General features: G+C 42.0%; 1 protein-coding gene across 7 annotated transcripts; it reads right to left on the bottom strand.

The window, feature by feature from the left end:
* Nucleotides 1–189: 189 nt before the first annotated feature.
* On the bottom strand, nt 190–22,182 carry LOC122024081 (PH, RCC1 and FYVE domains-containing protein 1-like). 7 transcript variants are annotated; one of them, XM_042582622.1, is made up of 9 exons: nt 21,712–22,180; nt 6,790–6,876; nt 6,542–6,631; nt 6,289–6,375; nt 6,078–6,197; nt 3,431–5,524; nt 3,214–3,360; nt 1,059–1,579; nt 190–718 (listed from the first exon to the last, which is right to left on the bottom strand). In XM_042582622.1, exons 1-9 carry the CDS (start codon nt 21,736–21,738, stop codon nt 583–585), a joined length of 3,309 nt encoding a protein of 1,102 aa, XP_042438556.1. In that variant the 5' UTR covers nt 21,739–22,180; the 3' UTR covers nt 190–582. The 7 variants fall into 7 exon arrangements, 6 of the variants coding, with proteins under 6 accessions (XP_042438556.1, XP_042438557.1, XP_042438558.1 ...); XM_042582623.1 differs by having other exon boundaries at nt 5,984–6,197; nt 21,712–22,179; XM_042582624.1 differs by having other exon boundaries at nt 5,984–6,157; nt 21,712–22,179.
* Nucleotides 22,183–26,150: the final 3,968 nt, after the last annotated feature.

Genomic DNA, 26,150 nt, shown 5'->3' with positions numbered 1-26,150 from the left:
AAGTTCTCACTTTCCATCCAAGTAAACACAGCCTTTATGATCCCTACAGTTCATTCTCGAGAGAAAAAAAGAAGCTATTTGAGGCTTATTATAGTCGTACAGAATTACAAGGTATAACTATTCAGTTTGCAGTCACACAAGCTAGCTCATTCATCGATATTAAAAGTATATAATAACAATCTATACAAATTCCATATCAAAGTTTCTGCATTTAAGAATAACAAATGATTTTGTCAAATTGCAGCATCATTAAGAAAAGAGCATTCTACATTCTAAGAAGAAATTTCATCTCTAATAGTATGAAAAACAAAGGCTACATCCTAGTGGCATCGTATCTGAGACAGCACACACACACACTACATTACGGTAGGTAATAGAAATGGCCAGACCTAAAAGAGTAACCAAGGAAGATGCGACTCTAGACAAAAACATGTATCTTGAAAATGGCAGATCATAGACCACAAGTTTCAATGTCGATGGCAGAAGGATCGAGTGAGGCTGAAAAGGGCACCTGGAACTTTTGCTCCTTTGATTTTGGATAATCAAACTAACATCTACAACTAGCAGGTGTGCAAAAATCTTTTATGATCTATGAGCAGAATGAGTTGATACTGCTGGTGATGCCCTGTCCGATCCATGAACATTGTATCTCTCATAGACCTTTTCGCGGTTTTCCGACCACCAGGCTTCTGCCTGATGCTCCCCAAATTTTCTTCGACTGCAAAAATGTGCATCCTCAAGTTTCTAAAAACAATTGTTGCGTGCACAAATACCAGCGCTAATTGGAAATTGGAATACAAGAAGACGTGAATCCAACTATATGATTTAACATTATGTTACTAATCACAAGAACAGAAAACTAATTGAAACCTGGAATGAATAACCATTATTTGGCAAGATACCTAAGACACTACACGTATAATGTTTATGAACAAGCGAGAAACAAGAGCAAATTGAAAGCACCATAAAATGTAGATTAAGCATAATCACATTAGCAATCTGAGATAATTCAAAAAAAAAAGGAAACTGAATGAACAAGGTTCAGAAGGATAACCAACCTGAACCGGACTCTCTTCAAATCTCGAGTTCCATCATGAAGGGATAAGAGAGTTATATATACACCAGGTTCAAACTGCTCAATCCATTCAGCCTCAGCTTGATTACTTGATGAAGTGGGACTTTGGGACTTACAAACCTTATCAAAATTTTGAGGATATTCACTTTCATTGCTATCCACACCAGGTTTACTGATGGATGATGATCTCTCTGCGTTACTGTCGCGTTGTTGTGCACTGAAGTCTTGCTCCATTTCATTAGAACTCACTGGATTAAAGTTTTGTAAATTTGTACCCAGCTGGTTAGATTCACAGCTATCTGTTAATGAACAATTCTGATTTGAGTTTCTGTTGGCAATAACTCCAATACAATCAGGGGAATTGATTGGATCGCTTGTTGGGTGATAATCTCCATTTGGAACGGCAAGACCAGGATATAAGCCCACCCCATTCGCCAAATCTAAGTGTCTTGCTGCATCATTTTTGTAGAACCCTTGAGGAAATATCTCGGCCATGTCTTTAAGCTGCATCACGTAGATCATACAAGTCCAGATAAAGCATGTGCTTCAAGGAATGAACCAAATTAAAAGTGTCAAAAAAATAAACGAAGCAGGTCCAGAATACAAATGAAGCCTACAAAGTCAACAAAATTGACTAAATGCAAGCCTATAGTACCAAATTTCTACTAAGTGATAGCGTTCTATATAAAATAAATTTTATGATTTCGGTGCTATAATTCAGAACGAAGAAATGTACAAAGAATACTCTCTAGTCCTGGAATTTTTCTAGCAGAGACAAGGAAGACAAATGAACTAGGCTCCAACAGGAAAGATTAATATATCCAACCATCAAATATAGGGATAAGGAATTGATAAGCAAAACTTATGTGACCCCTGGCCAAAAAGTAACTTTTGCTAGCATCCCTAACTTTTGTAGGGAAAGGTGATTACGCTCACCCCTGACATCCCTCATAGCCCATCCCAGGTTATGTGAAGGGAGGTAAATCACGGAACCAGCTTATAGCCAACCGTCAAGTGACTAGAGGGGGTAAGAGGAGTTTTTTTCTCCAAGATAGTAAATTTGCCATCCTCTAGCCAACTGTGGCTAGCATCCCTAACTTGATCAATAATCAAGATGCTCAATGATATATAGGATTTCCACATGGATAGCATACATATCTAAGATCAGTACTAGTTTAAAAACTATGTGCTCACAAATCTAACATTTTTTTCCTTTTTTCAGAATTATTTTGTGTTTGATATCAAAACTAACATGCAAAGTTCAACAAGTCAAATGTTAATTTGATTGTATTCTTTCTTTTTCAGATCATGTCATGAGAAAGTCCCCTGCTCCATGAATAAGAAACTTTTGTATCAATCCTTTTGGAAGCATATAAGGTAAAAAGTGAGCATGACACAAGTTTGGTAACGACTAAATTTAATGAGTGGCCACATGAAAGAATTAATGTAGGATGATCTGTGAGAAAAACTGTAAATTCTTGCCCTCGTACAGCCTTTGGTGAGACATGTGCTATAGAATTCCAAAAAGGATTGAAGGCCCATTTGGTTAATTAAAGGACTGATCTAGACATTAAGTGCCAACTTAAAATTCAGTTATGAGCTCATTTCACCTCAACAAAAAACCTTAAACACATAAAAAACAACTATGGAATTTTTTCCCCCATATCCATGACAATCAATTGTTGTTTATTGCTGGGTCATTCTAGAATCTAATGTCATTTGTAGGGCTTAAAACAGAATACAACTGTTAAAGAGACAAGTCAAATCAAAGAGAGTGATGTATATAGTATGATGTAGTTCCTTGGATCTAACAATATATCTAATTGCCAAATACCCATTTTGTATTTTATCTAGGGCAAAAATTGCTAATGTTTAGTTAATGTGTACATAAAGAATGGACTATCTAGGACAAGTACAAGGTTTCATCAAAAGCTCCAGCACATTCAATACTGACCCCAAATATCACAAATAACAGGCAATATCAACAGAAAAGACAAAGAAAACCTAAATTTTCAAGGCAGATATATAGGTGTTGGCCTACCAAGTTTTCTGCTTTTTACAAGTAGCAAGAGACCTGAACCAAAATGTCAATTTTAATTACGTTAATACAAGCAGTGAAGACAGCCAACCAAAACAACCTGTGCTGTTAGGGATTTAATAACTTCTTTTGCTGCTTTTGATTTTGCAGATTCCTCAGCAGCCATTGTCATGGCCTCTTGAGCTTTCTTGACCAATTTTTGCAATTCATGTTCTTGAAGTTCACATTGCTGTCTAAGGTTTTCAACCTAATGCAGATCCTGGTTAAGGCAGACCGCCAATTCAAAATAAAGTATCCAATAAAGAAGGGAAAGGTACCTGGGCACACAATTTCTGAACTTCTTGTGTCAAGAGTTCATTTGTTTTCCTTAAATTGTCTGCAGAAGTTTTTAAGAAAGAAACTCCAGATGTTGTGGGTACTGGTGTTGCTGAACGTGGAGGACTAAATTTCCTCGAAAAGGGCGAAACTGCTCTTGAATGATTTACAGATTGAACCATGGATGTGCAAAGTGCTCTAGGAGCTGCTCGTTGCAGATCACCACCGGCAAAAGGAAAATCTTTCATCTGCATGAGTGAGCTAACTTGAGGAGCTCCAATAAAGGAGAAAGAATCATGTTTCTTCCCGAATCTGGCAGCTTTAATATCCAGATTCTTTATAAGATCCAAGTTACTTGGTAACATAGACTTAGTTGATTTTGTCTCTACTTTTTCAAACCTGTCTTTGCTTTCACCTGACAAGCGAGGCAAGCCATTTCTTTTGTTGTTTACTCCAAATTCCAATACATTGTTCAATTTCCCATAGCAGGAATCACAAACTCGAAAAGGTTTTGCAGGATCAGGAGACAAGGCAGCTCTTAAGGCCTTCCTTGAACTACATGAGTGGCAATGAACAAGACCACAATGGTAGCAATTATGTCGCTTACGGGTGAAGCCAAATGTTTGTCTACATGATGAGCATAGCGACTGCTCAGAACCCAATACCCACTTATGCTGGCATATGGCAGCAGTGATGTTAGCACCACAAGCAATATATTTCACAACTCTGTCTTTTAAAGCTTCGACAAGGTTAGGTACTTTCCTATCTTCAAGGTCTCCATGACCCAATCTCCCATTAGCACCTTTTCCCCATGTATAAACCTCACCTCTAATTGTTAGAATTGCAACATGATATGAACCGCAAGCAACTTCGACCACAGATTCACCAATGAGATTATCTTCAACTAAGCATGGAAGCTTTCCATCAGATTGTGGATTTCCAAGCTGACCATAAACACTACTTCCCATTGCAAAAACTTGTCCAGAAGTTGTCAAGCCAACAGTGAGACTATGACCGCATGCTAGCTTGTGAAAAGTATGGTCAATCAGCGAAGCAACACAAGTAGGTTCAAGTCGTGGTTCCTTATCACCATGCCCGAGGCGATATTTGTCCCCATCACCCCAGGTGAACAATTTTCCAGATGGCACACTGTCATTGGGTTGAGCTACTATAACCTCTACTATAGCAGCTGTGTGCCATACACTGCATGCAACTGCAATGGTTTTCAAACCTCTCAAGGATTCTACCTCCTTTGGGTGTGCAACACTTGCTCTGTTTCCATGACCTAAAACACCAAATGTTCCATCACCGAAAGTGAATAACTTCCCCATTGAAGTTATCAAGGCCGTGTTCCAGGTGCCACAACTAACATATACAACTTGAATACCATCCAGTGGCCCAGAAACTCTTTTTGGTATCCAGTGACTGACATCAGTACCATGTCCAAGAAGACCAACATTGTGAGTGCCATCACCCCAAGTAAACAATTCACCTGAAGAAGTTACAGCGCAAGTGTGGAACTCCCCACAAGCAACCATATCTGCATTACTTAGTGCTAAAGATTCAATAAGACGAGGATGAGTGACATTATCTCCAACTCCATGGCCAAGTCTCCCTCCAGATTCTTCACCCCATGTGAATACTTCTCCATGTTTTGTGACAAGAGCAGCATGTCGAACACCGCACGCCACATGGTGAACATCTAAAACTAAATTTGATTCTAAGGGCTTGGGCAAAAGTAAATCAGTTCTTCCACTGGATAAATAGATACCTCTATCAGTGCCAGTTCTTGTAGAAATTTCACATGTAATCTCACCCCATACATAAACATCACCTAAAGTATCACAGTCATCTTGCGCAGAACCATGACTAGACGTACTGGGTGCACTAGAAACACTCACTCTAATAACATCAGAAGAGACACCTTTTACAAGCATATTCACAACATCTGATCTTTCTGAGCGTACAAAACTTTCAGAAGAGATTGCTGATGAAGTTCCAACACTAAAATTCATGTCTGGAGAACTACTATCCGAAACAGAGCCAATTGAACTCACACTGGGGCTATTTGATATGAGATTCAGATCCTTGGCATCCTGTAACATTATCCAGATTATCATGCATTAACACCCATAATCTCATGCACTCCAGAAAGAACACTGAAATAGTTTCCCATCCTAAGAAAATACACGCAAAGTTGCAAGCATTCTGTGGCTACTTAAACCATGGCTTCTAGGATAACTATAGGCAATGCAACACGAAGTTGAAGAGTTCAGCGAGTCATTGTAACCATATGACTCCAATCTCCAAGCACAACAAGATAAATATCTTGTTAGATTGGAACATCAAAGCGAGTCAATCACAAATGTAGCTGAATAGACACTTCTAATCCACAAGCCATAAGTGCGTCCAAACTCTTTGTTAAAAATATTAATTGCATAAAGGAAGGATGAAAAACAGTAAAAAAAAAACAAATCAACTTCACAGAGACTATATAATCATGCAACAAGTTACTTGTTAAAGTTAGCCTTCTTAAAATCATACAAGTAGATAACCTGCATCCTGAAGGCTGAAGTTAGTCGAGACACCTCATTGGAAAGAACAACTTTAAATACTAATTAACGGATTTGTGAGAGGTGTTTCATTTACTTCAAAATACAGTCCTCCATTACTCCATCCATCAATTTTTGGCCGTTCACCTTGACAGGAACAAATCAGTGCCTGGAGGCCTGCAAACCACACCTCTGTCTCAAATCTGTCTTTGCATATCTAAATATAATCCACAACATGGAAGTGAAGGATCAGATTTAATTAAAATATGAGAAATATCAGACAGCAGCAATGACTTGGTTAAACTTACCAGATCAAGAGACCTTGTCCCATTGTCATATATGAGTGAAAAGGAGAGGTTGTCCTTCTCTAAGCATATATGCCTTCTAAAAACAGGCTGGGGAAAAAACTAATCATAATCAGATTCATATAGGTATGAAGCACCAAATAATAAATTCTGTTTACCAGATAAATAACTGATGCCAAATAGAAGCCAAAATACTTTAAATTATTCCTTAGTAGGAAGCTCTCCCTGAGATTACAGAATTGGCAGACTAACTTACAGTTCTTTGACCACGGACTATTTCCAAAACAGATGTTAGCTTCAAACTTTTTTCTTCACCATTTGATAACCAAATTAATGATGATTTGTCCTGTGAACAACAATAAAATGGATATATCAAACCAAATATAATGAAGATATCAAACAAGGTGTACTCATGTTTACAGACCAAACCAAAAAAATGCGCACTGTGGAAAATCAATAAATTCAAACGTCCTCTGATAAAAAAATATTAGCAAGCAAACTTACAGCAGACAGTCTAAATGGATAGAATCTTGGTTTCCCTTTTTGACCATACTTCAGCAAATGAGTGCCTCTCTTCAATGCAGAAATTGCCTTCAGTAGCATGAAGGAGATCAAAAATATATACAAGGATAAAAATGAATAAATATAGCAGGGAAAGCATGTTTGAATTGTTAAATAACTTAAATTGAGCAACCAAATTTGGAGAAATCACAAAGGATGTTTTAACAAATGGTTAACATGGCCACATATTTGACTTAACATTCCTATGCAGTGTTAGTAAAGATCAAGATGTTACAAAAAAAGGATCAATTTATATATTTATTTCGTTAACACTCCTACTTCAATTGTAGGTGGAGAATTTAATTTGATTGGCTCTAACCTACCAACAAAGTTTTTTTTTGGCACAGATGGAATTTAAACCTCTCCTGCTCTAATATAATGCTAAGGTTGATTGGATAGCCACGGCTATGGGGAGTATCGGAACCTACTCCGCTCAGTAAGCTCCACTTGAACCCTCCAATCGGTCTGGCCGACTCTAGGGGCTCAGCCCCATGACAACCTACTCCGTTCAGTGAGCTCTGCTCAATCCCTCTAGTCGGTCCGCCCGACTCTAGGCTCAACCCCTACCCCGACAATATGCTCCGCTCAGTTAGATCAACTTACTCGACTCCTCCTGTTAGTCCATCCGACTCTAGCTCTCCCGACTCCTCTCGGATGAACATACATTAATAATGACCTTCAAAGATACATCCGATTCCAGGGGCTTAGCTCTCCCAAACTCAATGCTCCACTCATTCGAATCAGCTCCCCTGATCCTTCCTCCACCCGACTCTAGGAGCTCAGCTCCCCTATGACATACTACTTGTAAAATACCGAAAATAGGCGAATATTAATAAGGGAATTTTTCGGAATTTTTGGAGATTTTCCGGAAATTTTTCGGAGCTCGTACGGACGAGTTAACGGGGATAAAAACGGGATCCAGGAAAGCCTGTTTAGGCTACCCATTTAAGTGAGGAAAAGTTATTATTATTTTTTTTCTCTTTTCCTTTTTCTTTTTGTTTAATTCCTTCCTCTCCCCGCCGAACCCGTGCGTGCCCCAAACCTCCCCGCGTGCCATTTCTCTTCTCCTCCGCCGAACTCATCCCGAGCCCTAACCTCCTAGTGCCGGCGGCTTCCTTCTCCTTTGTCCTTGCCCAAGCGCCGGCGAGCACGAGCCACCGCCGGCCGAGCCGCTCCTCATCCCTAGCGTCGGACTCTTCTTCTTCTTCTCCCTGATCTGCCCTAACTGCTCCACCAACCGGCGCCACTTCTCTTCTCTCTACTCTGTGCAGCGCCGACGCCAACGCTGATCATTGATGCTTGCCGGCAGCCGATTTCCTTCCTCCTCCGGTCGTGCGAGCACAAGGGATGCAGATCCCTTGCCGGCAGGGTACCATCTGTCCTTTGCCCTAGCTTTCTCTCCTCTGCCGCCCCTCTTCTTGTCCTCAGCACTGTGCGCCGCCGCCCTGGTTGACTCGGTGCCCTAGATCGCCGGAAAACCAGAAGCTGGAGAAGATGACAACAAGCGGCAGTAATTTTGACAGTGGGATTGAAGGTGTTGGTGATCAGTAAGGTTAGTAGGTGGATTATGGAAGTAGGATATATTTGAATGCCTTGTTGAATTCTTGATCTCCGTTATTGATCTTCATACGTGATCTGTTCAGTGAAGATTTTCCTACTGTGGGTTAGAAATCACGGCTGTGAGGAAGAGTTCCAGCCAAGCATTTGTGCGTTGTGGGGAAGACATTAGCAAGGAGGTCTTGCTGTGGTATACTTTGTTTCCAGTAGCAACTAGTTCACCTTGTTCTGTGATCAGCACTGACGATTGAAAAGGTAAGATGAATAGATTTGGTTGGAATTAGGTTATGGTTGGACTAGTGATTTTCATTCCTTGATATGATCCGTGATCTCCATTCGTGATCTTATAGTTGATTTTTGACCAGAAGGGGAGAATCCAGCAAGGTGGTTTTCGCGCTGAGGTGTTCTTGTCCAGCATACAGTTGCAGCTCTTCAATTGTGGATCAACCACAATTCATCTGTTGAGGTTCTGATTTGAGACTAGAGCTCTGGTTAGAGGACACACGATCTACATTTGAGGCGGGTACCTCTTGACTTATCTTTTATGATATTGTCTTTGGATATGCATAGTATTTTATAACTACAAGCAATGAACATGTTTGTCTTTGGTATGTCACTGTTTGATATCCATAGCATGTTAGGTTTATCGCCTGTGACGTATCCGTGCTTATATCATGTGATTTATTGTCATGAGTACTGTATTACCATGAGTATCTTAGTTTCTAGAATAAGTGACATACCATGTTTTACTGAGGTTAGGACTAGGTTCTGGACTTTTGGTTTCAGTCATGTGTATCGAGATTATCTGATACTTAGGTTTTTATGCCATGACCGACTTGTGTACCTCTATTTGTATATCACATATGATTCGTGTACCTAGACTTTGATTCTTTGATCTGTGTATATTGTTGGTACATATGTTATGGAAGGGAGATATGTTTAGGATCTAGGTTGTTATACCATAGGACCTGTATACCCTATATCCGTGGATTTGACCAACCGATATTTCCCATATTATATATATGGATATGGTTATGTTGATCGGTTTATGACTATGCTTAGTGTCATGCATCATGATTGCATGCTGTGCGATTATCGGCTCCACTATGGTTGAGCACATCGACAGTTACTGCACACACCACCACTCATGGATTAGTGGTATATCGAGCGGTGTGTGGCGGTTCATTGTTTAGCTCAGTTGGTCATATGACCCAGTGGTAGCCGCGATCGATTCCGCTCTGTTTGGCTCCGGCATTTAGTGTAGCAGCGTGGCAGACGGTGGACTTTGTTTGCTCCGTTGGTCGGGTGACTCGGTGGTGGCAGAGATACCTCCCGTCATCGTGTCGGAGTTGAGAGCATCGAGCTCCCCGTTTATGATTTGGGGTCACGGGGCGAGTACTCCGACAAAGATCCCGTCCACTCGGTCACTCATCGCGAGTAGTGACGACAGAGTGCGGTTGTCCTACCCACCTTGGCCTTACCATTTGTGTGAGATGATGGTAGCGTCGGGGTGACCAGACGATCATTAGCATCATACGATCACGTTTATATTCTTATGATTGTGTTTCACGTTTGGTTTGCGTTTTGGTTGACGATACTTTTGACTGCGTGATTATCGACACTTTCGGTTTGACGACCCTTTTATGCGGATAGGAGTTCTGGTGAGTCTGACTTCCTCGTTACCTTTCGGTTTCATATTCCTATATATATGATTAGGAAGTTGTATGTTATTGCTATTAGATATATCTTACTACTCACGTCCATGGTATTCGCTGAGTTGTTGAACTCACCCCGCTGACACTATCTTTTTCAGGTACCAGGTTATTTATGGTGTCGCTTGGAGCATCCTGTCTGCTGGTCCCCACGTCACATCAGAAGACTTATCGGTTTCACGTATGTTTTGTTTGTTTTATGTATCGGTTTGTTTAGCTCTGTACTCTGGTTTTATTTTTGGAGTGTTGACGTTGTTATGTGGTATTTTGTATTTATGTTATTGGTTGTGTAAGTCTAGCCGGCTAGCAGTTTTGTGTTTTGGTTTTGGTACAGCCGAGTGGGCTGCTTTATTTTTAACTGCGTGGTTGTGTCAGCCAGAGGCTGAATTTGATATTAACTGCGTGGTGTTTGTTTTCTTTTATTGTTATTATTCTAGCCGCATGTGGCTGAGGTATATAGTGCTTGTAGAAAAGTTTCAGATTGTCCGCCGTACAGGGGAGATGCTGCCGAAATTTCTTCGGACAGAGACTCCTCCGGGGCGTGACAATTTAGTGGTATCAGAGCAGGTATACGATACTTGCTATGTGTTCTGGATTTTCGAGATTTATCTGATATCAATTTATTTGGTATCAGAGATCGACTTACGTGTCCTATTTTTCTGGTGTTTCGGATTTTGTGTTTTGGTCTTCTCGATGTGACTTTTCAGATTTTGGGACCTGGCAGCAGCAGGACATCTCCAAGCTATAGGAGGTATGTTGGTATACTGTTGTCCTACCTTTTTGTTAGTATATGCCCTGTTCACTATTACAGTTTATGACCTGTATTAGCATTATTTACTAGTACCTGTCTGGTTGTTGTAGCATATATTATATGTGATGGGTTAGCCACTGATCTTGATTGACCTTAATAGAGATTAAGGATTATAAGCTTTGGTGATTTTACATATTATACCCTAGTAGCTTTAGCTTCTGTTACTACTATTTGGTTAGCAGATTGAGGCACATACCAGCCTCTTTATTAGTTATGTAGTGGATAGTATTTACCTATTTATGTTGACCTAGCCAGTAGTATATCATGTTATCTTAGTAATTTCATCAGTAAATATTGATTTACTCTTGTTAGATCAGTCAGTAGGAGTCTGATTTACACTTATTGATTTGGGTAGTCGTATATTGATATACCTTAGTTGCTTGTGGAGGATTAAGGTATTCTTGATTAGTTAGAAGATGATTGATTTAGTTTTGTTGGTTTGATCAGTAGAGGACAATTATACTCTATTTTTAGAGGCTCGAATCTTTTGATTTTTCGTGCTTAGTTGGATATTATGAGCACATTGGAGTACATGACTGTTACTGACGTGGGAAAAGACTGAATTAGTCGTATATCGTTCTTGGTTTGGTCAGTCTTTAGAGGATCGATGTATCATATTCCATGAGTACTTTAATTTTAGACTGTATGTACCTAATTGGATAACTTAGAATGTGACATAGGGTTTGTGTGGTAGATTGGATTTAAAATATGTTGATTATGCATGTTTATGTGGTGTGTAGATATGATTATTATGTGTTGTAGGAGTCCTGTGGTAGACTGGCCGATTGCATCATTGAGAGTATACTGATTGTAATATGGAAGGTATCATGTTGATTAAACCGGTGTTATGGTAGATGTAGATGTGTTCGATGTAATATTCGAGGTATCTTGTTGATTATATTTGATTTGTGGATACACTTGTGTCAATTAGACTTTATTGGAAGTATAAAAGTGATTATACTCATTTAGTATGTGTTAGGTGAGTATTATTGGAGGTGTATTGTTGATTATACTACGTTGATTATGCACACGTGTTCGGTGTGTATTCTTGGAGGTATTATACTGAATATACCTGAGTTGTGTATATGTTTGGTGTACAATAATTGGAGGATTATGTCGATTATACCTATGTTGTGTGTGCACGTGTGCCAGGTGTATTGTTGGTAGTATCATGAGGATTCTACTTATGTTGAATGCAGGATGTGGAGTGTCTGCATTATGTCATTTGTTGGACTACCTTGTCAACCCATTTTCTTATCAGCGGGTGACCCACTATGATATTGATTGAGGTGACTATAGATTTGATTTGCTTACTGGGTTGTTATACCCTAGGCTACCCACAGTGATTTGTGGTAGAGAGATCTCGTGCAGTCTCTAGCTGGATAGTTAGGTGCCTTGGGCACTTATGTATTGTTTATGGTGGAGCGTTGCTCCCACATGTTATGGATCGTTTGTGGTGGAGTGTAGCTCCCACATATTATAGTTTGTTTGTGGTGGAGCGTTGCTCCCACATATTACGGATTGTTTGTGGTAGAGCGTTGCTCCCACATATGTGGTATTTCGTGTGATGGAGCATTACTCTCGCACTAGAGGATCTATTCTTTGGTGATTATATATCGTTGGTGATCAGATTCCTGATTTGTTGTTGAGGATCTTATGGTTAGGAATGTCTGTGATACGGACATTATGTGTCTTGGTTTTACCATTAGTGCTTGCGGTGCCCTAGATATTATCATGGATTCGATGATTTGGGTATCCCTAGGATGTTTGGATTGGTTTCCATTGTCTTTGTTGACGATGTTGTGATCTATTTCGGATCCGCGGTGAGTTACGTACACCACCTTTGCTTAGATCTAGAGATGTTTCGACGAGAACATCTATATGTGATGATCAGTAGTGCTTATTTGGATTGTCTTATGTGATGATGATTAGGACACACGGTCACCAGCAGGAGTATACCGTGGTTCCACAGGAGATCGAGGTTGTACCGTTGGGAGTAGACGGAGTCGATATAAGAGGCTCGCAACTTCCTTTGTTTGGCTCGATATTTCCGGAGATACGTTGAGGGTTTCTCACGAATTGCTATGCTACTTACACGCCTGATCAGGAAAGGCGTGAAGTTCACTTGGACTGAGGTTTGTATGACCAGCTTATAGGAGCTTAAGCGGAGTTTAGTGTCGGCTCCGATTTTTGGTTGTACCTTCTGGAGAGGACGAATTTGTGCTCTATACCGACGCATCTCTACTGGGTTTGGACGCTGTTTTGATGCAGCACGATAGAGTAGTCTCCTATGCTTCTCGTCGGTTGAAGAAGCATGAGAAGAACTACCCTGTACATGATCTGGAGCTAGTCGCCATTATTTTTTGTCATGAAGATTTAGCGACATTATTTATATGACGTTACATTTGAGATTCTCACTGACCCTAAGAGTCACAAATATCTGTTTTACTTAGAAGGAACCTAATCTCCGACAGAGGAGATGGATGGAGTTCCTGAAGGATTTTGATTGTACCATTAGCTATCACCTAGGAAAAGCTAATGTGGTTGTTGACGCGCTTAGCTGGAAGTCTAGAGTGACTTTGGCTTGCCACCGAGTTGTGGTCACAGACTGGTTACCATGGTTGCTCAGTCGTCGATCAGGACGAGGATCCGAGAGCCCTAGGCTGTATTTGCGGGTTATTTGCAGCCAGATAGTTTCCGGGCAACAAACCGAGTTTACCCGAGATGAAGCGGTGGTTATATATTTCCGAGGTCGCTTATGCGTATCTCCATTTCACCCGGTCAGGGAGGAGTTACTTCAGGAGGCATCGCTCACGATTTGCTGTCCACCCAGGTGGTACCCGCGTGTACCAAGATTTGAGGTGTTTCTATTGGGGGAACGACATGAAGGAAGACATCGCAGATTTTGTAGCTAGATGTCTTGTATGTCAGCAAGTGAAGGCTGAGCACCAGAGACCTGCCGGCTTATTTCAGCGGATTCCTATTCCTGAGTGGAAGTGGGATCACATTACCATGGACTTTGTGATAGGGTTGCCGAGGACACGACGAGGACATGACGCGATTTGGGTAATTGTTGATCGATTAACCAAATCCGCGCACTTCTTAGCGATCCGGAGGACTGATCCTCTGGATCGATTGGCAGAGTCTGCAGCAGACCTTGGGTACACAGCTCTGTTTCAGTACAGCTTTCCATCCGCAGACAGATGGACAGTCAGAGCGGACTATACAGACTCTAGAGGATTTGCTAAGGTCACGTGTATTGGATTTTTGAGGCAGTTGGGAGGACCATTTGCCATTGGTAGAATTCGCCTACAACAACGGTTTGCATTTGGCTATCCAGATGGCACCGTTTGAAGCGTTGTATAGTAGGCCTTGTCGGACACCCACCCTCTGGGATGAGGTTGGGGAGGCCCAGTTGTTGGGACCTCATAGAGCTCAGCTTAAGGCAGAGTTGGTCCGTACTTTTAGACGGAGAGTGGCAGAGGCACAGGACTGCCAGAAGAGTTATGCTGACCGGAGTCGAAGACTCTTAGAGTTCTCCATTTGCGACCATGTATTTCTGCAAGTTTCACCCACGAAAGGAGTGAAGAGATTTGGCCCCGAGGTAAGCTAGCTCCGCGATACATTGGACCTTTCCTGATCTTGGAAAGGGTTGGAGTGGTAGCTTACCGGTTGGCACTACCACCGTCCCTTACAGGAGTCCACGATGTATTCCACGTATCTATGTTGCGGAGATATGTGCCCGACCCGACGCATGTGCTGGCTGATATTCCAGTTCCAGTTCAGCCTGACATTTCATATGAGCCGAATCCGGTACGGATTTTTGGACCGGAAAGAGCATTAGTTACGGAATAAGATTATCCGACTGGTTAAAGTCGGATGACAGTATCATTTGGCCGAAAAGGTTATTCGGGAGCTCGAGGATACTATCCGAGCTCGATACCCCATTTTTCATTTGAGATATGTGATTTTATTTACCGTTCAGCATTTATACGCGTTACCTGTTGTTGGTATTTGCTGATGGTAGATAACGAAATTTGGGGACCAAATTTTTATTAGTTGGGGAGAATGTAAAATACCGAAAATAGGCGAATATTAATAAGGGAATTTTTCGGAATTTTTGGAGATTTTCCGGGAATTTTTCGGAACTCGTACGTACGAGTTAACGGGGATAAAAACGGGATCCGGGAAAGCCTGTTTAGGCTACCCATTTAAGTGAGGAAAAGTTATTATTATTTTTTTTCTCTTTTCCTTTTTCTTTTTGTTTAATTCCTTCCTCTCCCCGCCGAACCCGTGCGTGCCCCAAACCTCCCCGCGTGCCATTTCTCTTCTCCTCCGCCGAACTCATCCCGAGCCCTAACCTCCTAGTGCCGGCGGCTTCCTTCTCCTTTGTCCTTGCCCAAGCGCCGGCGAGCACGAGCCACCGCCGGCCGAGCCGCTCCTCATCCCTAGCGCCGGACTCTTCTTCTTCTTCTCCCTGATCTGCCCTAACTGCTCCACCAACCGGCGCCACTTCTCTTCTCTCTACTCTGTGCAGCGCCGACGCCGACGCTGATCATTGATGCTTGCCGGCAGCCGATTTCCTTCCTCCTCCGGTCGTGCGAGCACAAGGGATGCAGATCCCTTGCCGGCAGGGTACCATCTGTCCTTTGCCCTAGCTTTCTCTCCTCTGCCGCCCCTCTTCTTGTCCTCAGCACTGTGCGCCGCCGCCCTGGTTGACTCGGTGCCCTAGATCGCCGGAAAACCAGAAGCTGGAGAAGATGACAACAAGCGGCAGTAATTTTGACAGTGGGATTGAAGGTGTTGGTGATCAGTAAGGTTAGTAGGTGGATTATGGAAGTAGGATATATTTGAATGCCTTGTTGAATTCTTGATCTCCGTTATTGATCTTCATACGTGATCTGTTCAGTGAAGATTTTCCTACTGTGGGTTAGAAATCACGGTTGTGAGGAAGAGTTCCAGCCAAGCATTTGTGCGTTGTGGGGAAGACATTAGCAAGGAGGTCTTGCTGTGGTATACTTTGTTTCCAGTAGCAACTAGTTCACCTTGTTCTGTGATCAGCACTGACGATTGAAAAGGTAAGATGAATAGATTTGGTTGGAATTAGGTTATGGTTGGACTAGTGATTTTCATTCCTTGATATGATCCGTGATCTCCATTCGTGATCTTATGGTTGATTTTTGACCAGAAGGGGAGAATCCAGCAAGGTGGTTTTCGCGCTGAGGTGTTCTTGTCCAGCATACAGTTGCAGCTCTTCAATTGTGGATCAACCACAATTCATCTGTTGAGGTTCTGATTTGAGACTAGAGCTCTGGTTAGAGGACACACGATCTACATTTGAGGCGGGTACCTCTTGACTTATCTTTTATGATATTGTCTTTGGATATGCATAGTATTTTATAACTACAAGCAATGAACATGTTTGTCTTTGGTATGTCACTGTTTGATATCCATAGCATGTTAGGTTTATCGCCTGTGACGTATCCGTGCTTATATCATGTGATTTATTGTCATGAGTACTGTATTACCATGAGTATCTTAGTTTCTAGAATAAGTGACATACCATGTTTTACTGAGGTTAGGACTAGGTTCTGGACTTTTGGTTTCAGTCATGTGTATCGAGATTATCTGATACTTAGGTTTTTATGCCATGACCGGCTTGTGTACCTCTATTTGTATATCACATATGATTCGTGTACCTAGACTTTGATTCTTTGATCTGTGTATATTGTTGGTACATATGTTATGGAAGGGAGATATGTTTAGGATCTAGGTTGTTATACCATAGAGGACCTGTATACCCTATATCTGTGGATTTGACTCACTGATATTGTGGTTCCCATATTATATATATGGATATGGTTATGTTGATCAGTTTATGACTATGCTTAGTGTCATGCATCATGATTGCATGCTGCGCGATTGTCGGCTCCACTATGGTTGAGCACATCGCCAGTTACATGTACTGCACACACCACCACTCATGGATTAGTGGTATATCAGGCAGGTGTGTGGCGGTTCTGCTGTTTGGCTCCGTTGGTCATATGACCAGCGTGGTAGCCGGCAGTCAGTTCCGCTCTGTTTGGCTCCGCTGGCATTTAGTGTAGTAGTGGGCAGACGGTGGACTTTGTTGCTCCGTTGGTCGGTGACTCGGGTGGTGGCCGCAGAGATACCTCCCGCCATCGCATCGGGAGTTGAGAGCATCGAGCTCCCATTTATGATTTGGGGTCACGGGGCGGAGTACTCCGACAAAGATCCCGTCACTCGGTCACCATCGGGAGTAGTGACGACGAGTGCAGTTGTCGCCCTACCCACTCGGTCTTACCATTTGTGTGTGAGATGACTGGCGTGACCATGACGCATCATTAGCATCATACGCATGATGCATTTATATTCTTATGATTGTGTTTCAGCGTTTGGTTCGATTTGCGTTTGGTTGGATCGATACTTTGACTGCATACGGATTATTGACATTCGGTTTGTGACCCTTTTATGCGGATAGGAGTTCCTGGTGAGTAAAGCTTCCTCAGTTACCTTTCAGTTTTGCATATTCCCTATATATATGATTAGGAAGCTGTATTCCATGTTTTGTTGCTGTTAGATATATCTTACTACTCATGTCCATTGGTATTCGCTGAGTTGTTGAACTCACCCCCGTTGACACTATCTTTTTCAGGTACCATGTTATTTATGGTGTCGCTTGGAGCATCCTGTCTGCTGGTCCCCACGTCACATCAGAAGACTTATCGGTTTCACGTATGTTTTTGTTTGTTTTATGTATCGGTTTGTTTAGCTCTGTACTCTGGTTTTATTTTTGGAGTGTTGACGTTGTTATGTGGTATTTTGTATTTATGTTATTGGTTGTGTAAGTCTAGCCGGCTAGCAGTTTTGTGTTTTGGTTTTGGTACAGCCGAGTGTGCTGCTTTATTTTTAACTGCGTGGTTGTGTCAGCCAGAGGCTGAATTTGATATTAACTGCGTGGTGTTTGTTTTCTTTTATTGTTATTATTCCTGCCGCATGTGGCTGAGGTATATAGTGCTTGTAGAAAAGTTTCAGATTGTCCGCCGTACAGGGGAGATGCTGCCGAAATTTCTTCGGACAGAGACTCCTCCGGGGCGTGACACTACTCATATCTCCTAATCTGACATGCCCACGCTATTCGATTTCTCCCTAAGATTTGACTCAATCCTCCTTCACTTATTGGGTCAGACCATTTGACCCAATTAATTATATGGGCTTGTGCCAATAAAAGGATTAACATAGCACGTGGTATGGCGAGTGGGGTGTGGCAGCGTGGTTGTATGATACGTTGGGATACAATGATGTGACATTTTCTCTACTATGGCGTAACATCCAATTAATGAGGAAAGAAGTATTATTTCTCCTGCAACATTATAAGAGGAGCCCGCTCCTACGGGCAAAGGTACGCCTACGCATACGTGTGCACGTACATTCATCTCCTTCTGCCCAGAGACTAACTTGAGCGTTGAAATAGACGAGTTGGGACACCTCGCCTCTATTTGAACCCTCTTCTTCTCCCTCTCTTTCTTGTAGACTTGGGAGACTCCCATGGTGGTTGACCCACTTTTTCGGTGCCCGATGACTTTGTCAACACAAGCGACAGCTCATAAGCGGCTCACCTGTTGGCGGTCTCAGGCAGGAACAACCACTATTCCCCCAACTCAAATTCTTAAGAAACAAGCTCTCACATGTGTGTTCATTGTGTGAGCGGCTAGACAGCATGCAAATGGAAGCATCAAGCTGCGGCCAACAATGCTACTTTTCATGAGTTATCTATCTTAGTTGAAACGGATCTTCAGTAGCCAATCTAAATAGATAGAATCGTGGTTTCCCTTTTTGACCATACTTCAGCAAATGAGTGTCTCTCATCAATGCAGAAATTGCCTTCAAGTAGAATGAAGGAGATCAAAAGTATATAAGGATAAAAATGCATAAATACAGCAGGAAAGCATTTTTGAATTGTTAAATAACTTAAATTGAGCAACCAAATTTGGAGTTGGATAGCCACTGATATGGAGCGTATTGGAGGCCTCCACATATGTCAAGAAGGTCAATAGTCCTGCTGAGATGGAGATCACAGTCCAGATAGGTCAACCCGATCGTTTCCCGTCGCGCTAGAGGTGGCCAATTGGTTCAGATAAACCTAGGCACTCCACTCATCTCCAATTGGCCTACTCAGCTAGATAACAAATACATTAAGAATGACTTTCAAAGCAGACTCCTAGCACAAGATTCCTCCGTTTGCTCGACTCGAGGGGCCTACCCCTCCCCCTTTCCTTCAACTTGCCCAACTCTAAGGGCTCGCTCAGCCCCTCGACAACCTACTTCGCTTAGTAAGCTCCACTTGATCCCTCTAGTCGGTTTGTCTGACTCTAGAGGTCCATCCGACTCCAAGAGCTCAGCTCCTTGACTCCTCCCATATGAACAGACATTAAGAATGATCTTCAAAGGTACATCTGACTCTAGGGGCTCAACTCCCCTGAACTCAATGCTTCGCTCCTCTGATCTCTCCAGTCAGTCCACCCAAGTACAAGAGCTCGGCTCCCCCGACATACTGCTCCAATCTCCTGATTTGACATGTCCACGCTATTTGGTTTCTCCCTATCGATTTGACTCAATTCTTCTTCACTTATTGGGCCAGACCCTTTGGCCCAATTAATTATATGGACTTGTGCTAGTTTCAGGATTAACGCAACACATGGGATGGCGTGTGGGGTGTGGCAGCATGACTATATGGTACAACGGGATACAATGATGTGACCTTCTCTCTACTGTCATGTGACATCCAATTAATGATGAAAGAAGTATTATTTCTCCAACAACATTATAAGAGAGCCCGCACCTGCAGGCAAAGGTACGCTTACGCATACGCGCGCACATACATTCATCTCCAGCCCTAGAGATTGACTTGAGCGTCGAAGTAGACAAGCAGGGGCACCCCCGACCTCCATTCTGACCCTCTTCTTCTCCTCTCTTTCTTATAGACTTGGGAGACTCTCGTGGTTAACCCCCACTTTTCTAGCGTTCGGCGATTTTGTCAACAAAGGCAACAACTCACACATGGCTCACCTGTTAGCGGTCTCAGGCAAGAACAACCACTATTCCAACAACTCAAATTGTTAGGAAAGAGGCTCTCACATGTGTGTTCATTGTGTGAGTGACCAGACATCATGCAAATGGAAGGATCAAGCTGCCAGGCAACAATGCTACTTTTCATGAGTTATCTATTGATACGGCAAATAAGGCGAAGCTCCTGAAGTCGAGGACGGAGTCAAGAGAGTTGGCTGACATGACAGTCAAAGTCAGGGAGCAGTCAACACTCGGGACTAGCACAGCCACATGTTTCAGCCGAGTAGTCTTGCCGATTGGACCTCTAGTCCAATCGGATCTCTAGTTTCTTAGGGTCGATGAAACCTTGAGTTTTTTCAATATCATTCGGAATCGAGCCGCATGTAGGGCTAACACCGGCATGTGTCTCGATGGAGTGGTATGGCCGATCGGGCCTCTCGGACATGCTAAGCACACGGCCCGGCTGAGCTCTTTGGCCGAGCAGAGAGGCCGAGTGAAGGTCGAGCCCTTGAGAGGGTCATCATTCTTTAGCCGACTCGACCCTGTACGCAACGGGGTTTGATCGGGCGATAGAGGCGATTCGGTCGGCTTACCATTAGAGCATATTAAGGGTCCACCAACCCAACGGCCTAATATTCCTTTTTGACGTTTTGGGTAACGGTTGTTACACAAGCACAAGAATATTCCCTATGCAATCTCTATGCTAAAAGCTTCCACCCTACAAAGCGCATAGGTGGTGGTTCTATTTTTGGAATCAGAATGGTCGGTCCTTTTTTGGAAATGCATCAATATTCGAGCACAAAGGAAAATTGACACTATATGAGGTGTCTTTTCCTAAAGGCACAGGTACGTTACGCTACACGACATTACCCACTCAGAGCTTACTGTTCATTTCTATTGTTCACTACATTCTTCTTCCTCTCGATCATTTAACTAACTTGAGGAGTGCATTCGCCGTTTTCTTCCCTACACATTTTTTTTTTGACAGGATCGTTCAGCACCCTATGCTCTCAGGACAAAAGTCTTCTCACGGTCATTAGCGAAGCCACCTACCCAGCGCATTATCTTTCCCGATTTCAGACAGGATCATCCATCTAGGGAATCATTGAGTGAAACGGGTCTTCTTATCTATATGCAAGTTTATTGCCACTAACAAAATGCATATGAAGGTGAGTCTTGGCGCAATGGTAAAGTTGTTGCTTTGTCACAACAGTAAAGTTGTTACTTTGTGGCCAAAAGATCACAGGCTCGAATCCTGGAAACAGACTTTTGCAAAAAACAGGATAAGGCTGCGTATAATAGATCTTTCCCTGGACACTGCATAGCGAGAGCTTTGCGCACCAGACTGTCTTTTTTTTATTAGTATTCTTCCATCTTGCAAAATTTAAGTCTCATTCACAAACGATCCAGATCAAGACTTCCTATAATTATATAATAATCACCAAACTATTAATTCAAATAACCAAAATTTTGAATTAATTAACTAAAATGTAACAGCGGCAATTTTTGAGTAAAAATTTTGATACCTACAGGATCCAAGCACAAAATGAGAGAGAAAAAGCATTCAAAGAAACAAATGAAAAGAAGGGGAAAAAAAGTAGCTAGTGAAGATTCATCAAGGAAGCTGCTTCAAAAAGGCAACCACAGAAGGCAATTTTTTATACAAATGAAGTAATAAAAACAAGAACCACTGACCTTCTCAACATCCGCGGAGCTTGCCATTCCATCTGCAGACAACTACACTGCACCACCGGCAAGGATCGCACTTCGTCATGGATGCCAGATCTTCCCTCGGACACTCATCAATCTTAGCCAATCCTCCGCGAGAAACCCTAGCACAAGTTCGTTCTCCCAAACCAACCCTACCAAGGAACTCCTCGAGCGCTCACAAGGTGGGGAGCTTCCAAGTTGCACACTTCACCCCGAGTCCACACCGCTGCCTTGCCGAACATGCGAGGGCGGCTCCCGGACGGCGGCGCGACGGTTTCACATGCGGCCCTAGGCGACCGAGAAACCGCCGACAGGTGGAGGTGGAGCGGAGCGACGCGATGAAGAAGACAGCGACCCACGGGGGCGGAACGGCAGACTCGAGCTCGCTCCCGAGGTGGGAAAAAAAAAGGTAAGTCAGAGCTGGGGAGCGTACATTCGGGTGACGAACGAATTTACAAAAACAAACAAAAAAAAATAAAAGTAATATATTTTTTAAAAAAACGGTGTGGTCACCGGAGGTCAAGTAAAGCCTTCTCTGTTTTGTGCGTCGGAAGGAGCGCCCACGTGGGCGGAGCAGTGCAAGGCATCCATTCCCGAGGAAGGGCAGTACGCGTTGCATCATATCATCGCCCCATATCCGACGTGTTCGCTCTCCGATACGTTCTCTCTGTGGCCCCACCAGGGAACTGGGGGCCCGGTACACGCTCCACGAGTTCATCTACTTACGCCCAAGTTTGTTTAATACAAAAGTAAACGAGCTCCCAACCAGAAACTCGAGCTTTTATCGATCAAAATTAAATACAAATCAAAATTGTTAAAAAGATTGTTCTATCACCTGGACACCTTGATGGTTTTCGATTCTTCGAGCAGGCTGTGCTTCAGAACCTTGGAAATGCTAAGCTTGTTTGCTCGAGTGAGGAAGCCGATGAGAATGATAGTAGGGGCCTGGTGGATTTCCATTGTCACTTGGGATTTCTCCGGTTGCTCTCTTCAGCCTCTGGACTTCCTCTCGCACTGACTCATTCAGAGCTGTATTACGACCCCAATTGATTTTCAGGTTGTCAAGTAGATTAAACAAATGATAGCTGGGAAAAGAGAATGACAGAATTAATCTAGTCGGAAAGCTTAGATCGACATTCTGAATGCTTACCTTCACGAAGTTTAGCATGTTGTTCCATGGCTTGCAAAGCAGCTTGAGTTCTTTGTTCTCAACAGTCAAACCAGACTAACCAGTGGTGCTTCTCTGAGTAATAAAAGACATAAAACTAATTAATTTTACTTACCAATTAATCAGCCAAATCTAGGATTAATAGGTAAAGAAACATAGATGCATTTTGTTATACTACACATCGAAGAGGGAGACCTTCAACTGATTTTTGTAAAGATGAACAGACTCTTGAAGTTCCTTGATCAAATGTAGTAAAAACTGGAGCTTAGAACAATCTAAGACAGTAAGTTAAAGTTTAAAACACTTTCGAGCTTCTCTGGAAGGACGAATCAAGATATTGGAGACTCGTGATAGTGGCTGAATAATACCAGCAGCAGTTTGTTGCTACGAATTTGAAATGATTCAAATTACCCATTGAAAAATAAATTGACAAAAATGTTAGGCGATTGAACAAATGAACAGTACATTACAAATTTTGGGTTGCAGATTGTTGGATAATCTGCTGTCGAAGATATTAAGAAATTAATTAAATTGAAATTACATAAAATCAATTCTAATTTATCTGTCGAGATGATCTAAACTGATAATCTCATTCTGCCAGTGAGGTTGGTTCTGTCAAGCTTCCGGTGATCCAAATCGTGGAGTCGATGCGGTGCGTAGTAGAATCGAGAGTTGATCGTCGAGTCGAAAAGAGAATTCACCGAGTAATTAAGATGTCGAGGACAGCGCTCAACGCAGTTTCCTTGAAACAGATTCACTCCATCTCCGGCTGTGCTTCGAGGTTCTCTCAGGTCATTTGCTTCCCATAATACAACAGTAAAACCACGAACATAACCAAATACTGGTTGTTCATGGCGAACTGAGAATGCATCTAAGTACTATCACGAGTAGTTCAGCCTAGCAAATGCACGACTGAGAGAGTTTTGTGGGAGAACACGAGTGGACAGAGGTTTGCTCCCTGCTCTTCCTCTCGCTTTCCCTTTCGCTTATCTTCCGCTCTACTCTTTGCTCAAGATTCAACCTCCTTATATGAGAGTTCTCACTTTGCCTGCAATAAAGGATCAAATTATGATCATTTAATGCTGGGTTTAATGTCGTCATTAATAAGTTTAATGTCTTCATTAATGTCGAGACGTTACGAAATCATTATTAATGGATTTAATGTCGTCATTAATACTACGTTACAAAATCACCATTAATGAGGTTAATGTCGTCATTAATGTCAAAGACGTTAAGAAATCTACACTCTTGAGCATGTAGCAAAAAGATATTCAAGTGGCAATATGTTGGTTTATTCTTTTGGGCAAATTTTATCTCGACCGGTCCGACATTCGACATGTGTAGGTCGTGCTTGCACACGAGTCAACCTTGGTTCAGTGCAATCCAGACCTCGTATTTACACCCACCCCTGCGCACTCATGCGTGAGAGAGTCTCTCTCCCATGCATATGTTTACAACATCAATGCATGTGTCATAATTTAAACCAACAATAAAACCAAAAGACTTCTAATATGGGACTAAACACATGCACAATAGAGTCTCTTCGTCTTACCTTTTTATTCCATTCACATTTCCAAAAATCCCCCACATGAATGGAAAACAAGGTATATGATAGCATTCAACAGTTGAATCAAATATAAGTAGGTTTTACTCTTTGAACCTTCCCTTGTGAAGATATGTTTATTTACTAGCTGACAGTAAACGTGGTGCCCTTGAACTGTACTGTCGTCTCTGTAAGCATTGATAAATCTCACCCAAGACTCTCCCTGATACAACTTAGTTCTCATGAGTGTGTTCGTTCTTGACCATGAATACATCTGGTTCTATGAGAAGATCTAAGAATTGTGTCTCTAATTCTCTTCGAAGCGGACCCACTTCTTTCTCACATAGGTGATCCCTCGAAAGTAGTCATCTACTCTTCTTGATCATTAAAAGTCGTGTGCTTAACCTCCATCCTTCACTAATTCATTCGGTCGTTCCCCTATAGTGTGTTTAGTCAGTGCAGATTAGTTGTCCCTTTGAAACTAGTTCTTGGGATCTCCAGTCAACATAGATTGGGTGTCCTCTGCACTGATTGCTGACAATGACATAAAGCTCATTCCTCGTGATGAGCTTGCAACTAACTCTCGATTTAATCCTTTGGTTAGCGGATCTGCTATGTTATCCTTTGACCTCACATAGTCAACAGTAAAAACTCCCATTAAGAATAGTTGTCTAATGGTATTATGTTTACGATGTATATGTCTAGACTTACCATTATACAGATAGCTCTGTGTCTGACCAATTGTTGATTGACTATCGTAATGTATGCAAATTACCAGCACAGGTTTCAACAATCGTGGAATATCTTCTAAGAATTACCGTAGTCATTCAGCCTCTTCACCACATTTGCCAAGAGCTACAAACTCATATTTCATCGTGGATCTAGTTATTATGGTTTGCTTAGAAGATTTCCAGGAAATGACTGCACCTCCCAGAGTAAATACATATTCACTCGTAGACTTAGAGTCTTTTATGTCAGATATCCAACTTGCATCACTGTATCCTTCGATCGCAATAGGATATCTTGTATAGTACAGTCCATATTCACGAGTACACCTCAAGTATCTCAGTACTCTTGTTATCCCTTTCCAGTGCTCCACACCGGGATTACTTGTGTATCTACTTAATTTACTTACTGCGTAGGCTAAGTCTGGTCGTGTACAACTCATCAAGTACATCAGACTTCCAATCACTCGAGAGTACTCTATCTGATAGATACTTTCACCTCGATTTTTTTATAGATGTTGACTCGTATCTATCAGTGTTCGTGCCAACGCAGTATCACCCTTGGTGAATTTCTCAAAAATCTTGTCCACATAATGAGATTGACTAAGAATAAGTTCTTCTATTGTTCTAAGAATTTTGATTTCTAGAATCACATTAACTAGACCCATATCTTTCATGTCAAATCTTGAGTTCAACATATCTTTAGTAAATTTGATTATCTTATCATTACTCCCAATGATAAGTATGTCATCTATATATAAACACAAGATGACGTAATCATTCTCTGTGACTTTCATGTAGACACATTTATCACGTTCATTAATCTTGAATTCACATTCGCATTATCAAATTTCTTATGTCACTGCTTTGGTATTTATTTCAAGCCATATAATGACTTCACCAATCTATAAATCTTATTTTTTTGTCCTGGCACAGAAAACCCTTCAGGTTGCTCCATGTAGATTTCCTCTTGTAAATCTCCATTTAA

The sequence above is a fragment of the Zingiber officinale genome, chromosome 9B, assembly GCF_018446385.1.
Source record: "Zingiber officinale cultivar Zhangliang chromosome 9B, Zo_v1.1, whole genome shotgun sequence".
NCBI lineage: Eukaryota > Viridiplantae > Streptophyta > Magnoliopsida > Zingiberales > Zingiberaceae > Zingiber > Zingiber officinale.
This window is presented reverse-complemented; position numbering and strand designations above follow the sequence as displayed.